General features: G+C 37.0%; 3 protein-coding genes across 4 annotated transcripts; all 3 read right to left on the bottom strand.

The window, feature by feature from the left end:
* Nucleotides 1–2,757: 2,757 nt before the first annotated feature.
* On the bottom strand, nucleotides 2,758–5,300 carry LOC101308324 (protein RKD5-like). The gene is made up of 5 exons (XM_004288996.1): nucleotides 5,059–5,300; nucleotides 4,690–4,939; nucleotides 3,867–4,114; nucleotides 3,206–3,423; nucleotides 2,758–2,970 (listed from the first exon to the last, which is right to left on the bottom strand). Exons 1-5 carry the CDS (start codon nucleotides 5,120–5,122, stop codon nucleotides 2,758–2,760), a joined length of 993 nt encoding a protein of 330 aa, XP_004289044.1. The 5' UTR covers nucleotides 5,123–5,300.
* Nucleotides 5,301–6,746: 1,446 nt separating this feature from the next.
* Nucleotides 6,747–11,104, bottom strand: LOC101308029 (rab proteins geranylgeranyltransferase component A 2-like). Its single transcript, XM_004288995.1, has 9 exons — nucleotides 10,404–11,104; nucleotides 10,010–10,132; nucleotides 9,511–9,610; nucleotides 9,216–9,254; nucleotides 8,878–9,109; nucleotides 8,673–8,763; nucleotides 7,821–8,013; nucleotides 7,359–7,439; nucleotides 6,747–7,254 (listed from the first exon to the last, which is right to left on the bottom strand). Exons 1-9 carry the CDS (start codon nucleotides 11,102–11,104, stop codon nucleotides 7,162–7,164), a joined length of 1,653 nt encoding a protein of 550 aa, XP_004289043.1. The 3' UTR covers nucleotides 6,747–7,161.
* An 898-nt stretch (nucleotides 11,105–12,002) lies between these two features.
* On the bottom strand, nucleotides 12,003–13,745 carry LOC101300383 (epithelial splicing regulatory protein 1-like). 2 transcript variants are annotated; one of them, XM_004287682.1, is made up of 2 exons: nucleotides 13,634–13,745; nucleotides 12,003–13,037 (listed from the first exon to the last, which is right to left on the bottom strand). In XM_004287682.1, the coding sequence occupies exons 1-2, from the start codon at nucleotides 13,648–13,650 to the stop codon at nucleotides 12,248–12,250; spliced, it is 807 nt and encodes a 268-aa protein (XP_004287730.1). In that variant the 5' UTR covers nucleotides 13,651–13,745; the 3' UTR covers nucleotides 12,003–12,247. The 2 variants fall into 2 exon arrangements, with proteins under 2 accessions (XP_004287730.1, XP_004287731.1); XM_004287683.1 differs by having other exon boundaries at nucleotides 13,649–13,730.
* Nucleotides 13,746–14,997: the final 1,252 nt, after the last annotated feature.

Genomic DNA, 14,997 nt, shown 5'->3' with positions numbered 1-14,997 from the left:
GCATGTGCAGGTTGGGAAGGCTACTACCCACGATGACAAGAATATTCCAATCAGTAATTCACAATCCGGCTTTGAACTTTCCTAAACCTCCAAGTGGTAATTATATTTATATAAAAAAATATGCATTTGTTCAACATTAAAGCACTTCTTACACTTGAAATTATGATCAACTTTTTTTTTTTCTTCAGGAAAATACTATTTGGTGGATGCAGGATACCCACAAATGAAAGGGTATTTGGGACCATACAAGTGTCAAAGGTATCATCTTCCTGAATTTCGCAGAGGTGCTCAACCAACAGGTTATAAAGAGGTATTTAATCATGCACACTCTCCCTCAGGGGCGTTATTGAACGCACTTTTGGTGTGTTTAAAAAAAGATGGAATATTTTACGGGACATGCCAAGTTACTCATTTGATAAGCAAGTTAAAATTGTTATAGCAACAATGACACTTCACAACTATATAAGAAGGTATGCCGTACGTGATTTAGTTTTTGATGAAAGTGAAACCTTTGATGACATTGAAGAGGATGGGAGAGAGGATGATGCACGTGGTCACGGTCATGTTTCTAGAGAGATGGAGGCATTGAGAAATAGGATTGCTTCAAGTTTGATGGGTGCACGGGTTTAGAGACAAGACTTTAGTTTTCTTTTCTTGCAATAAGGTTATGGTTTTATATTTAACTAGTATTTTATTTTTATTTTTTGAATAAATACTTTTTAATTATATATATATGAAGTTTTGTTATGAATTAAGGTTTAAATATATGTACAGAGGCTCTTGAGAGGCTCTTCACAAGTTCACATGTATTTTTGTTTGATTATATAATGATTATATAAGATTCTGGTATAAGCAAAGTTAAAGAAAGAGGAATGATGTAATGGGTTATAGGCCAAAAAGTGAAAGAGAAAGTTGTTATCGACAAAAAAAGAGCTAAAGAGTTTATTCTAGTGTTTTGTCTATTTTGGTCATTACATAAAAATACTGCAGTTTTATAATGAGGTTACCAAACATCTCACCTTACTTATTTTTATCGCAGCAATTAAAAAATGATAACTTACCAAACGCTTAACAGATTTATTTGACCGCAGATTATTCTCACAGCAATGATTTTTTAAAACTGAGTTTTTAAACTGCAATACCAAACTGGGCCTTAGTAATCCAATTACTCAACACATTACTATTAAAATCAATAAACATAACTTTAATTTCTTCCAATGTCTTACTTTGAAATGTATGCAGCATGAGAAATCATTTATAGACATTAACACTTTCTGCAAATTTTATTCCTATTTGTCACAAGTAATGGAAATAGAAATAGAATATGTGACAAGAACATCAATCCACACTTAATTGATTCTCAGTTTCTCACATATGTTACATGAATCTTCAAAGTATTTTTTATTTTATTTTATTTTTTATAAGAAAGCATGAATCTTCAAAGTAGACCAACAAAAACGCATGAAAATTACAAATAAATTTCAGATGTCTCAAATTTCATTCATTAATAAATAAGAATTATAAAAACTAAAATAGCATGGGGGGCTTCAACGAGTGCCAGCTGTCTTTCACCTATGCAGACCTGGAAACGTGCTTGAAAAAGACTAGCCATATTCTGCACCCAAAAGAATGGTTTCTGCAAAATGGCCACTCGGATTTGATACACCTACGACGAACCATCTTGCTCCTAAAGACAATACCCTATATCCCGACATTTTCTTAAGCAAGAGTTATTTGTTGTCGAAATTAAGTCATATACGTGGGTTGAACATCAAACTCAAAATTAGTTTGGTTATATATACAGCTCCGAAGCTCTCAAAACTCTCAAAATCGTATGTACCTACGTATATGAAACCGTAGATGTTGTCACTAAATGAAACCAACTGAAGTAAAAGCAACAGAAACATCCCCCTGGGACTAGTGAGCTAAACCGAGTGAGTCAAACACAATCCACAATCCCCCAATGGTAAAGCCGCAATTGGAAACCGCACGTTTCACACAACTTGGGGGCCAAGCACACGCCCAGAAAGAGGCATGCAATCAAGCACACGCATAAGTAGACAAATTGCTCTTTGCCAAAACCGCGCAGAAACTAGTCGGAATCAAAAGGCAGAAACAGAGCGGAAAGAAGGTATCTGAACAGAATTGTATGTAATTCTGCATGAAAATGCAGCTTGACTAGAAGCTGGCCTTTAACTTCAAGTCCTTGTGCATAGCAGCATTTGGTTTCTCAGGTTCAGTAGACCACCACATTGACATGTATCTATCAAAGCATGAAAATCATGGAATTATCTTTTTACTTTTGAGGAATCAGTGAAAAGCAAATAGAGCGAAAGATTGAGATCATCTCCCAGGGGGGATGAAGGTATGTTTCAGGCATAGACAGATAGAGGCTGAGCTTTTATGCCTTTTGACATTAACCCGGAATGTTTACACCACCAAAATTGGATGTTTACACCTACTTGAGCATATATCACCTGAGACACGTTATAACAAACTGTAGACCGCAAATGAGCTGAGATAAAACAAAAACTGAAACAGAAGTCATCAAACTGTGATGGCAACCTTACACCGATACCGGAAACTACAGATACCATTCATAGGTTCTGCCCAAAATTTTATATCTGGAACTAAACAAAAGTTTTGAGGTGAACACCGATGCCACCGAGTTTAAAGTTGATGTTTTTACAGTTTGGAAACATATCACCTCAACCTCATAGTTCCAGTTCTCCTAATATATAGATTAGATACTTTATTTTAGTTGCCAGAGAGTGATAGGCCTTGGCTTTTAAGAACTCTGGCTCTATGCCTTCTCTTGAAAACATCTTGCCTGAACCTTTTGGTCTCGATCTTCATATCCAAGAAGGGTTTCCTCTCTATGCTTTCTCTTTCACGCTCCAACATCCTTTGCCTCTTTGCAACTGCTAAGGCTGCATCCTTGTTCTCCTTCTGTTGGAACTCCGTCTCTTCCTGCACACTCGTAACTATAAATGACTGTACATATATAAAATGCATGTGTATTTTCAAAATGTTAATATGAACATATTTATGTCTTCGATTCATTTTATTAATCTATAATGAATATATTATTTAATCTACTTAATGTTCATGAACTTGCTAGAACTCTTTTGGGAGATAGATTGTTCCACTTAGTGGAAAAATGTCAATATTCACAAAAGGGGCGAGTAATGAACATAGGAAGGACCTGAAGATCACGGATGAGGCTGTCAAGCGATTTTATCTTCCTATGTGGCCACCGAGGAATACCAAACTCTCTACATTTCTTTTTCAGCACTGTAAGTCCAACATTCAGACTTCTTGAAGCTTCTACAATAGGGATATCAAAATACTTCACCAGATCTGGTAAAGTGATTTTTGATATGCGTTCACTTGCTGCCCTTCTATTCTTCTTCTCTATATTACCTGCAACCTTGCACCTAACCTTTAAGATATCAAATTCAAAAAAACACAGCAGAACTGAACAGGGAAAGAAAAGTGGAACAATAAGAATTTTTCAATGCATAATATCCTAAGCATATGGATTACTAACTTCCGTCTTTTACTCCCTCATGCTAGCAAATGATGGCCAGAATAACAGGGTAAAATACCATTTGATAATTGCCTTTTGTTATGGAAATGAACGGGAATTTTTAAGTCATAGAGTTTTGAACTCACTACTAAGAGTAACCTTAGCATCAGCTCCATGCTACTGCAATGCTACAAAAAAGTACTGAACGATGCATAGTGTTGTTTAAGATGTTAATCCTAAGAACTATCCCATCCCACCACACTATGTTGTCACTCTAATAAGCACAGGACAATCAATTTACATTCAGAAACTAATAAAGGAAGCAATGTCATCTCACCTGGTGATTGTCTTCCACTTTCCTGATCATCAGATGATTCAGACACTGTGACAGAACAAGGAGAGCGATTAAGATCCAGATCAAGCATAGGTAAACTTGTTCTTAGTTGACAGTAATTCCCATCATTCCCTTGGCTTGTTTCCTCATCCGACTTCTGCAGTGGTTCTTTCTCATCTTTTATGCAGGTCATCTCGCCAACCATTTGAAGATCCTTAGCTAAATTTGGGATCAGCTTTAACTGAGGATTTCTGTAAGATTTAGGGCAATGCTTAGAATCACAACAAGCCAGATTATAAAATTGGAGACAGAAAAAAGAAGCTACTGATGATCAAAAATTCAGATACAGTTGGGTGGTAAAACTGGGATTGAAATTAGGTCCAGAGAAAATACTGTTATATCTCTAGAAACTAAGCATTCCAATCTAACATGTTCAATTATAGTTAAGGTGTAGTTTGTTCCAAACGAACTAAGGATTGGCAAACCCCAAAAAGAATAATAAAGCTACAAAACAAATAGATTTTCCAGAAAGCACCTTATATACTCAACAGATGAAATGAGGTAATCATAACCATAAATTTCCTCTCTGATACAAACAATCACCATCAATTTTTTATATAAACCATCTCCTCTACTTTGCAGGCCCAAAATGTATCTAAGCCATTTAAGGTATACAAACTATTCAAATGCAGAGAAAACACTCAAGGCCAGAACTATAACGCATAATCTTAACTGAGATAGTGACACCTCCAAAGTCCAAACAAAACAAAAAAGCAAAGAGAGAGAGATAAGGACAGCGTTTTTCAAGCTAAACCGAAATGGGTACCTGGAAACAGAGAGTATACAAGGAATGCATGTAAAGTTAGGAGAACGATTGGCATGAAAAGCTAGAATGCAGACCCAGCAACCATTAACATAGCCTTCAAGCACTTGTGGAACATTGAGTTTCATCAATTTAAGAACCGGGTAAGCCCGAAGCTCCACATATGAGCCGTTATCAGAGAACAGAAACTCCCTCTCAACCTCATTTTCCTTCCCATCCTCTAATCCATACACATGCAAGCTCCTAATCAACTCTGAAACATTAAAAAAAATATTAAAAAAATCAGAAACCCAACAAGGAAATGAGAAAAAGCTTTAATCTTTGGAACAAAGAGTTGAGATTGAGATTGATAATGGGTTTTGATGGGTTTACCTTGGTTGATGGTGTTCTTGAAGACTAAGAGAGATCTCAGAGAATGGGGGTCACAGGAATCCATGAAGAAAAGGAGAGAGAGTTCATATTTTGGGTAATGGGGGAGAGTGAAGGAGGAGGAGAGCAGGTAATATTTAGTAGTAGTTAAGGCAAAACAGTGGGCAGAGAGAAAGGAAGGAATGGAATGAATGAAAAGAGAGTACACTGTTGCTACTCTGCCTTGGATTTGCAGCAAGTTTTTGTTGCAGAGCTTTGATTGGTTTCATTCACTTGTGATTTTCTAGTTTCTAGAGTGCTGCCAACCCAAGTATTTTCTGTTTCTTTTACTTCCCTTTTCCTTTTGGTTAATGCCCTTTTCTGCATTTTGTGACTATATGACCAAAAGCCAAAACCTTTTCTTTTTCTCATTTATTGGTTTGTGGGAATATATATCCCCCATCATGAAATTAAAACTGGCCTTGGTCAAAAATATGGTAAAACTGAATGCATTGATTAAATACAAGAATTTGACTACACAAAACTAGCAATGTATGAATTCTAACAACTTATTAATTAACGAAAATTTTTTTAATTGTCTATCATTAATGTGCATTGAAACGTTAGAAGTTTTATCCGTTTGTTCTTTTACTTAGGAATAAACAATTAATGTACTCTCTGTATCTTAATCAACCGATTGACTTGTTGACAATTTTCAACTTTGTTTGTCTTGTACATTGTTCGTTTGTTAATCCAGAAAGAATGTCAGATGTATGTTATCATACACAATTTACTATAGTTATGTAACAAATGATTATAGAAGTTCATTGTTTTCCCTAATATTGCTTCAGAAAAGAAAGGTAATTGAAGGTAATTGATTTTGTCACCATAAAATGAGTTTGTAACAAAAAAAAAGAAAAAAAGAAAAAAAAAAAGAGTTTGTAACCAAAAAAAAAGAGTTTGGAATTCCTAGGTTTTTCCTTGGTTGTCATGTACTTAATACACGCAAAACTGCCGCTTCTAACTCTGTACTCTTCTGACCTTGAAAGTTGCCAACAAAGTACACCACTGTCTCTTTAATTACAGTCATGCCATGAAGGACTCTCAATTACCAGGTTAACCTCAATCTGTACCCAAAAGTGGAGGACATTTCATTATTTTGTGAGCCACAGAGGGTATTTTCGTCAACAAAAAGGTTGAAGCTTGCTCACGACAATCGTAGCAATTACTAGCCAACTAGCTTGGGCGCATGTTTGAGAAGTGGCAAATGGAAGTTGGAAGTAATAAATAAATGGAACTCAAGAAACTGCCACAGCAGCAGCGACGCTTTTCTATGACATTGGACGGTTGGACTTACCGGAACTTGGAACTTTCTTCAGGTTTTTCTGGCCATAACTTAGGGGAGGAAAATCATGCATGTTCTCAATCTCGGCAAGGAGAGGACTCAGGGGAGGCTCCGGTGATCGTTTTTTACGGCGTTTTCATTCCTTTTATGTTGAATTGTTGAATTACCATCGACTCGCTCTATTTACATTAGGGTTTACATAAATTTCAAGTTTGGGGTTGAAAGCATTTTGATTAGAGAAGCATAGGCTAAATATTCATGATAATTCATCGGAAAAATATAGTTATGATAATGGAAGCAAATGTTATGATGTGTTATGATTGAAAAGAAAATCTCATAAAAGCTGAAAATTGATGGGCTATATTTTCTTGGTCAATACTCAATACCCAACAACAAACAATGTCTGTTTCATTCAATGCAGATGAAAATAGAAGAGGCGTTTGTCAGAGTAAAAGAAGGGTGCACAAGTCAAAGACTTGTTACAGTAAATGGACTAATGGAGACAAGATAGATACCCACCAACAGTAAATATTGCCACAAAAAGAGAATCCTGACACTAAATGTTGCCTCTTTTCCAATGGTCTGGGTTTCTGGGACCTCAGGCCCTCTTCTGTAACAAAATAAAAGTAAAGTAAAAAAAGGGATAGTGACCGTTTTTCTTACTTGGTTCTAGTGTACAAGCCTACAAGGTGCTAGAAGTCACATTTCCACATTTGCAGATTACTGAGTACACTGTATAATGTATACGCTGACTTGAGTACAGCTAACCACCATCAGTCCCATCAGTCCTCTAGACTTGGCTCTTCATTATCCTCTTCTGGATTGGAAGGTGTCTCTGGAAAGAATGCCTCGTCTGGATACAGCTTCTGGAAGAGCTGTTGTGTATGTGCATTGTGATTAATGTCAGGGAATATGTAGTGGCAAGAAATTAGGCGTAATGAATGTATGAAACAGAAAACTTAGTGAAAATAAGATATACCGAAACAGTTTCATCCAGCAGATCATCATAGTTGAGATTTCCATCTGGCATGGGAGTGGAGATGAGATGTTCATATCGACCCTGCAAATAAATGTAAATCAGAAATGGAAGTACAAGTCCCCTACAATATTAAGAGCCATGACTCAGACCTATTATTTCCTCTTGATGTCTTTCTTAAAAGGTAAACGAATATCTGCATTACCTGTTCACTATTTTCATTTTAACCCTCAATCTATACCATTATGCATGTGTGTGTGTGTGTGTGTGTTTTTGAGAGACAGAAAATTTTCCTATCCGTTGCTGAGAACAAATTATCATATTGGCATCAGTGAGACCTACTACATTTATGAAATCAGTGAAAAGAAAAATGAGCACAAAAGTAAGCACTATCACAGGGCAACACCTAGAATTATCGAGAAACAAACTTGACTAAAATGTAGAGAAGTCAAGATGAGTGTTCACCATTGTGATCTCCTGAATGTATAACATGCTCCAAAGTAAGGTGGGTTTTAGTTCTGTGTCTTCACTTTGGACTGTGGAACCACTTTCAAGATTTCCAGAAACAGGAAGTGTAAGAAGAGCATTCATGGCCGCATGTAGTAACCTTTTCCCGTGTTCAGCATCATCACATAAAGCAGAAAAGTACAACACAAACCTGCAGAAGCAAAAGTAAACAAATTCCTTTTAGTTGTTTCTGTACCATGTATATCTAAGCCGTATACAATAATAGCAATTCAAATACAATGATAAAATCTGGTAATCAAATTCTGGAAAAGAGTCAAAAACCTGGTATACTCTGTTTACTTAATAATCCAAAAGTAACAAGAAATCTGGATTGAGAGCTCTGGTGTCTAGAATATTTCGTTTAGTCTGCCTCACAACCATTACAAATGCCTTTATTTATAGAGGCCAAGATAATTATACAACAGCTAGGAAAAGAGAATTCTAATACTTTTAGGTTACCTAGGCTAGGTAAATAACACCAACAATCCCCTCCTAGTCTTACACGAATGAGTCCAAAATTCATTCTATAAACCAACTCTGTAAACACTCTAGGACAACTCAAAAACAGAATATTTGTGCACGGGTATCATAGTTGCATATTATGGAGTTCAAAGATTTCACGAGTTTCCGTTTCATAGCTAGTGTTAGCATTGGAAATCCATATATACTTGAAGTGTATATGTGATTAGAGATGGACATGTTCAAAGAAAAGGTTAAAAGGGAGAAAAGAGAAAAAGGACAAACAAAAGTGTGGGAGAAACTTGATGACATTATTGTCTTCAAATACTTAGCATAAAGCCATAAACATACATGTTTGACGGACAAACAGCCAAACCGCCAGCATCTGTTCCACCACGTAGCTGGATAGCTCGGATTGACGTGTCTTGCTCAGGAAACAAAGCTGGGAGAGGAAAGGATAGAAAGATTATTAAAATCTGTAACTCACTTAAAATACACACACACACACACACACCTTATCATAAAGCCACACGCAGCAACAAGACTCAAGTCTTACATCTAGGAGGATACACAAGCAATAAGTTTGATATATCTGGCTTCAAGGATCTTGTTGTAATACATATTCCCCTGGCCACCTTTCTCTTATCACCTTTAACACTTTCATTTGGAAGGTTCAGTTGAGAGGAAGCTACTGGCAATGGGACCGTGAAGGTTGGGTCCAAAACCAGCTGATGACTCAACAGATTCTGACCTGAAACTATTCTAACACCCTTATATTGCCCACTATCCTGCAAAGTCTCGAGCCATAAATAAGAATTAGTAATGACAATTTTCAGGTACCAAAATCACCAAAATTATTCTATATAGAAAAGAAACATAAGCACACTCCCATACCTTGTCCATAAGCAGAGCAACGACTGGCCTTCGCAGAACCTGCATGATAGAGAGTTTGGGCATAGGTAAAGCATCAAAGCTGTATATGTAGTTAAAATATGCAAAGTATACTTATTCTTTTCTTTGTCCTTCTAGTAAAACTAATTCTACTATTAAGTAATGCTCAAAAAAGTAAAGGATACACAGAGGCATAAATTATTACATAAACTAAGGGGGACATATATTAAAAGCCAATGATTTAGGTACTCTCTTTGTAGAAAAGGAAGTATCAACCGAGACTTCTGCTTGAACTTACCTGAACACAACCTTTAACAGCAGCACGGCGGCAAAAAGCTTGTGATAACTCCCCATGACCATACATAGGATAAAGAAAAGCTCCATTTGCATTTGGAAACCTGAGAACAAGAACAATATAACTCAGTGTGACTAGCATCTAAAGGTATTATATTGAATAGCTTAAGTATTGAATCCACAGAGATATTCAACACGTAGGTTCAGGTAGTAAACAAAACAGATCACTAAAGATATGATCTTTATTCTGAGCTTTTAATTTCAATGAATTGACAGCATTCCAACTATTTCTTGTCCTTCTTGTTTCCCGTTCTACATAAGTGCACTTATTTTCCATAATTGTTATCCATCAAACAATGAACAGTTTCTTCATATGTAACAATTTATATCATCTATACTGTTAGGTGCTAACTTACAAGGCCAAGCATCAGTTCAATATGACTACAAAGAATCTCAAACATCATAGGACAACTGTGGAGGAAAAAAAGAAGGACAAGACTAACCTGCCAACTGATTTTTGATAGAGAGCTAAACGTGACATCCCATCTCTTGTCTTCAGTATACTTTTACAAACTTTTGAGTTGTCTTGATCATAATCTACCATTGCAATGGAATATAGGATAATCCTAGAACAAAGAAAAATACAAAGTTCTCACCATACTTACGCTAATAGGAAAAAGAAATGGCAGAAACAAAATAACGAAAAGCTGAAAGGTTGTAAAACAGGCACTAACAGAAGCAAGATCCAAAATAAAATTAGGAAAAATTCATAATTGTCTAACCTCATAATATAAGACTAAACATCACAACCTAATCCCCCACCCTCAACACAAAAATGAAAACTAAAAAGACAAAGTACTCTCACTAACAGATAGAGAAAGGCGATATGATCTATACGATTTTATATTGGGCAGCAGCCGTGTGTTTAAGAAGTCAACAAATGGGCTCTCCAAATCCTCCTCTGAAATCCTCGAACTTTCATCATCCTCACCATCAGAGGCTGCCAAGTGCTGCTGAACAAGCTTGAAGAACCTCATCAACTGATTCTTCTCTTTAAGACTCAAACTCTTATCTTTAAATATGGCTGCTCGCGAGTCTGGTACATTACACAACCCGCCATTACTCTCATCCCAAATGATGTTCCCATCAACAGCCTTGAAATCCAAATACAACCCCAGGCCAGACTTCAATACAAGCTCAATGGCCTTGTCAGCACAGAACAACACCCTCGGCCCACTAACATCAATATGGAATCCCCTCGAATGCTCTGCAAGGATCTCCGGGGCATAGTTTGCAGCTTCAACGTGGGAGTACAACGAACACCGATTGAGCTCCAATGCAGTATAATCACCATCACTAGTTGTAACGCTGGCGGTGGAGGGAGGATTAGCATGTGAATTGAGGAAGGAAGTGAGGTCATCAAGTCTGTGGGAAGCGAAATGGCTGCCGTAAAAGTCGTTAGGGTCAATCTGGAGGACAGTTTTGCCAGCAGTAGAGGCTGCTGCTGCAATTACTGACTCCGGTAGGCCGGTTCCAATGACTATAAGGTCAAAGAAAGTCGGCTCTATCGGTTTTTCTTCAAATGTGGAATCACTCATTGCAATGTTATTATGATAATCGTAACGAAAACTTGCAGACTACAAATCACAAACCAAACCTACACGAAAATCAACAACAACAAAATCATCACAAATGTTATTGACAATTGCTTTAGTATGTAATATTGGCGAAATTGGAGGTGAAAATTTAGCGGAAAGCAGTAATTGTAAACCCTAAGGGGATCTGAGTTGAATCTACGGAGTTCAAATCAGTGTGAGAGAACATATGGATTGGAATAAGCTAAGAATATAAATATGATTAGAGATTCGAATTCGGTGTTGAACTGAACTAAAGATGATTAGAGATTCGAATAAAACGACGGCGTTTTAGGAAGAACTTACAGGAGAGAAGTTTCAGTCGTCGGAAGATTTGAGCAGTGGGGTTCGTTTCAGGGGAGTCTCGTAGAGTCCAGATCAAGTAGACAACGAGCAAGACCCGGTTTCGCTGGTTAATAAACGACATGTCGTTTGTCTGAGTAATACAGTGACACGTCGTTTTCTAGATAACTTACAGAGGCAGTAAAACCCGTCATTCAGAACCACACAGAAACCTTTTTCTTTTCTTTTTTAAATTTTTTTTTCCTTTTAGGTCTTCATGTTAAACACGTTTGGTATTTGAGACTACATTACACCTCCTTATTTTCTAAGAATGTCCTGGACTTATGTGAGGTGTTTAAGTTGTACTAATATTAACTTATGTTTAGTGTTGCATGTGATTTTAGACGGTAGTTTACTTGGTTTATAGTTTAGAAGGATTGTGTCATCTAAGGATGACATATTTAAGCACACACAATTAAACAACTCAACCGAAAGAGAACAGTCAGGAAGGACTGAAAGCAAATAAGGGACCATTAAAACTATGTACTCCGATAGAAAGACCCATTGTCGGACAAAAAAAGCTCATTCCTGTTCAGAATCATATTCAAACAATCTGGTTCGGCAAACTTAGCAATTGAATCATAAACTACTGGTACAAGTAATTCAAATAAAGTAAGATGAAAACTTCAAAACTTCAAATTCAATCATTTGAAAGATTACACAAAATACTGTTTGTATATAGCCGAGATAAAGAGATGTTTCAGCACTACAGTAGAAATATCATAAAAGGATCGAAATATTAGTAACCATGGCCACAGTGCCTCATCACTGCCTTGATCTGTTTTCTGCCCGCCTAGCTTCATCTGGCGTTGATGGAAACAGCTCCACATACCTGGACCCAATCATCATCTTGTCCTTGGACATTGCCCTTTTAGCCTCTTCTGCAGAGACAAACTCCACGTATGCCTCTCCCGTAGCTTTTCCATCTGGGCGGCAAGCAATATGTACTCTATCTTCAATGACCTTGAAGCCTTTAAAAAAATCAACAATTTGAGATCTCTTTACAGAGAAAGGTAGACCGCGCAGCTTCAATATCTCAGTGTATTCCATTTTCTCCTTATCACTGAACCTCTTTGATGATTTAGCTGGAGGAGGACTTCCTTGATATTCATTGTCATAACTCCCTCCTTCATAGCTGACCTCTGCTGCAACAGCATTGTAGTAATCCTGCCTCTTGCATGTGAAAACCTCGACATACCTACGCCCCATGTTCTGCCGGTCTCTTTGGAGTGCCAACTCAACCTGCACAGGTCCAGCAAAGACAACAAAGGCCTCTCCTGAGAAGCGTCCACCCTTGTTGACCAGCAATACATCCACAATATCTAGTCCAGCAAAGAACTTGAAGATGTCAATGTCGGCACAGTTGAAGGGAAGCCCCCTAAGGCGTACCACAGGAAAAGCAGGAAGCTGGTAGCCAGCACCAAAGCCACCAAAAGGTTGAAATCCCCTTGAAACGCTGCTGCCAACTGCAAAGTAGGGATTTGATTCCATCATTCTTGGTCTCTTTGAGCCGACCTCGTACACGTCCGATAACCCCCCGCCTCCCAACATTGCCCTTAAATACCCAAAAAAGAGAAAAAATCCCCCAAACTCAACCTGTTAATAAAACCAAACCAAACCCAACCCACACTTTCCCTGACACCTAATGTCTACAACCCTATGCAAATCAATTTTATCACATCACACCATCATATCTACCACAAATCAAACAGATAAACAAAACCAATACAACAGCTCGATATGCATAGCAAAACACGAACACTGTTTCTATAAACAATATATTTGGTTTAAAATCACACAAGTAAACGAAGCTCATACAATACAACATCTATAGCTCTAATCTATATATAACCATCTGAATTTCTAATGAGAACACATTAAAATTTAAAACAAAAAAACAAAAAAAAAAAACTAATTTTGATTTCTTCAGCTTAGAACCAAACCACCAGTATTCCCAAAAAGTCCAATTTTACAGGAAAGTTTATTACCCACATAATCAAACAATCATATATACCCAAATCCTAATCGTTTTCTTAATTCGATTTAATCTTCTTAATCAAAGACGAGTGGAATCCGATAATTAAGTTTTCATCAACAAGAAACAAACAGATAATTGGAACATTAAACAAGAATCGAAATTTCGAGGCTTACCCTCTCGATCCGTACATGGTCTCGGTTTGAATCCCCCAAAAAAGCAGCTTCGACTTTCTGAAACAACAAAGCGCAAAGAAAGATTGAAGCTTTGATTTTATACAACAAGCCCTAGCTTCGACTCTGCAATTTCGTTTTGCCTTTTATTTTACAAGCAGAGTATATGATAAGCACAATTGACTGGGCCTGGACCTAGCCCAGTCCACTAATGAATGTATATATTGGGCCCAACACAATGAACAAAGTCACTTTCTTTCAAGTAAACTTGAAATGATCATCATGAATGAGAGACTTATTCAAAAGAAATAATAATAATAATAAATGAGAGTCAAATGGAGTGAGAGAAGAAACAAATCGGTATCGATTTCAGATGACTGATTCATAAATCTGTCTTCTCTCTTCGTAATTTCGAGAACTGATTTATGATAAGGAGGTGAGATATATGTCAATTTTGATTTTTAGTCTTCATGCGTTTAGTAAACTTATGAATACTTTTACCATAAATCATTTTATGTGTTCGTAAACGCAGAAATTTGATTTCACCATAGTCCTTTTATCCCATTTCAAGTAAATAAACATATCATTCATCTCATCCCAGTCTTGTAGCTTCTATCTAGCTAGTCTCCTGAGATTTATTTATTATTATTATTATTATTTTTTGTCTTGGTGATTTGATTTCATGAAATTACATTAGCAATGCATGAAATCTTAACGCGTAGAGCTGCAATGAGCATACTGCTATTTTCGTTAATATGAAGAAGACTGCATTGACCTGCAACACGTAGTTGTTAACACGTGAAGTTGCAGACTTGCAGCGTACGGGGAGTGTGGGATTTGCTACTACTCCCTTTTTGAAACTACCAGGACCCTTTCATTTCTCTTTTTCTCTTCCATTTGTGGAAAATCTTTTCAAAGTTGCTCAAACCCTTATCTCACAGGCCTTAGTTCCATTATGTTACAAGAAATTAATATCCTGGAAATCTCTTGGCAATTTCTTGAGTCTGTACGTGAAGATGTGAAGTTTAGGGTGGCCAATCTAATCCAGAGTAATTGTTGCCCCAAAGTCGTTGAATTCTGTTCATTAGTTGGTATGAACAAAAAAAAATTTCCACCTATCCTCTACGTTGGGGGAACCGACTCATTTCCATATAATTGCATTTTAACACTAGCTAGACACGGTGTGGCAATGATGTTCAATCATGAATGATGTTCTTCTATAAAGTATGTATTTTGCAGGCTGTGTGCAATACATTGAGAGGTACGTTGTGTGTGTTATATGACTTTGGGCTAATTTGTTGCGTGGTGTGTGTGTTTCTGAATATCAGATTGGATTAGGGTGAAGTCTCGACGTTCGAAGATGGATC

The sequence above is a fragment of the Fragaria vesca genome, linkage group LG1, assembly GCF_000184155.1.
Source record: "Fragaria vesca subsp. vesca linkage group LG1, FraVesHawaii_1.0, whole genome shotgun sequence".
Lineage (NCBI taxonomy): Eukaryota > Viridiplantae > Streptophyta > Magnoliopsida > Rosales > Rosaceae > Fragaria > Fragaria vesca.
The sequence above is the reverse complement of the archived record's forward strand: the minus strand, read 5'-3'. Positions and strand labels throughout refer to the sequence as shown.

Coding starts and splice junctions, on each gene's coding strand:
- LOC101308324 (XM_004288996.1), bottom strand. CDS start 5,122: ATGGATTCCTGTGACCCCCATTCTCTGAGATCTCTCTTAGTCTTCAAG. Junction 4,940..5,058: donor CAAGAACACCATCAACCAAG/GTAAACCCATCA, acceptor TTAATGTTTCAG/AGTTGATTAGGAGCTTGCAT. Junction 2,971..3,205: donor GCCTCATCCGTGATCTTCAG/GTCCTTCCTATG, acceptor ACGAGTGTGCAG/GAAGAGACGGAGTTCCAACA.
- LOC101308029 (XM_004288995.1), bottom strand. CDS start 11,104: ATGAGTGATTCCACATTTGAAGAAAAACCGATAGAGCCGACTTTCTTT. Junction 10,133..10,403: donor CTGCTGCCCAATATAAAATC/GTATAGATCATA, acceptor TCTTTGTTCTAG/GATTATCCTATATTCCATTG. Junction 8,764..8,877: donor GCTTGTGTATCCTCCTAGAT/GTAAGACTTGAG, acceptor TTCCTCTCCCAG/CTTTGTTTCCTGAGCAAGAC.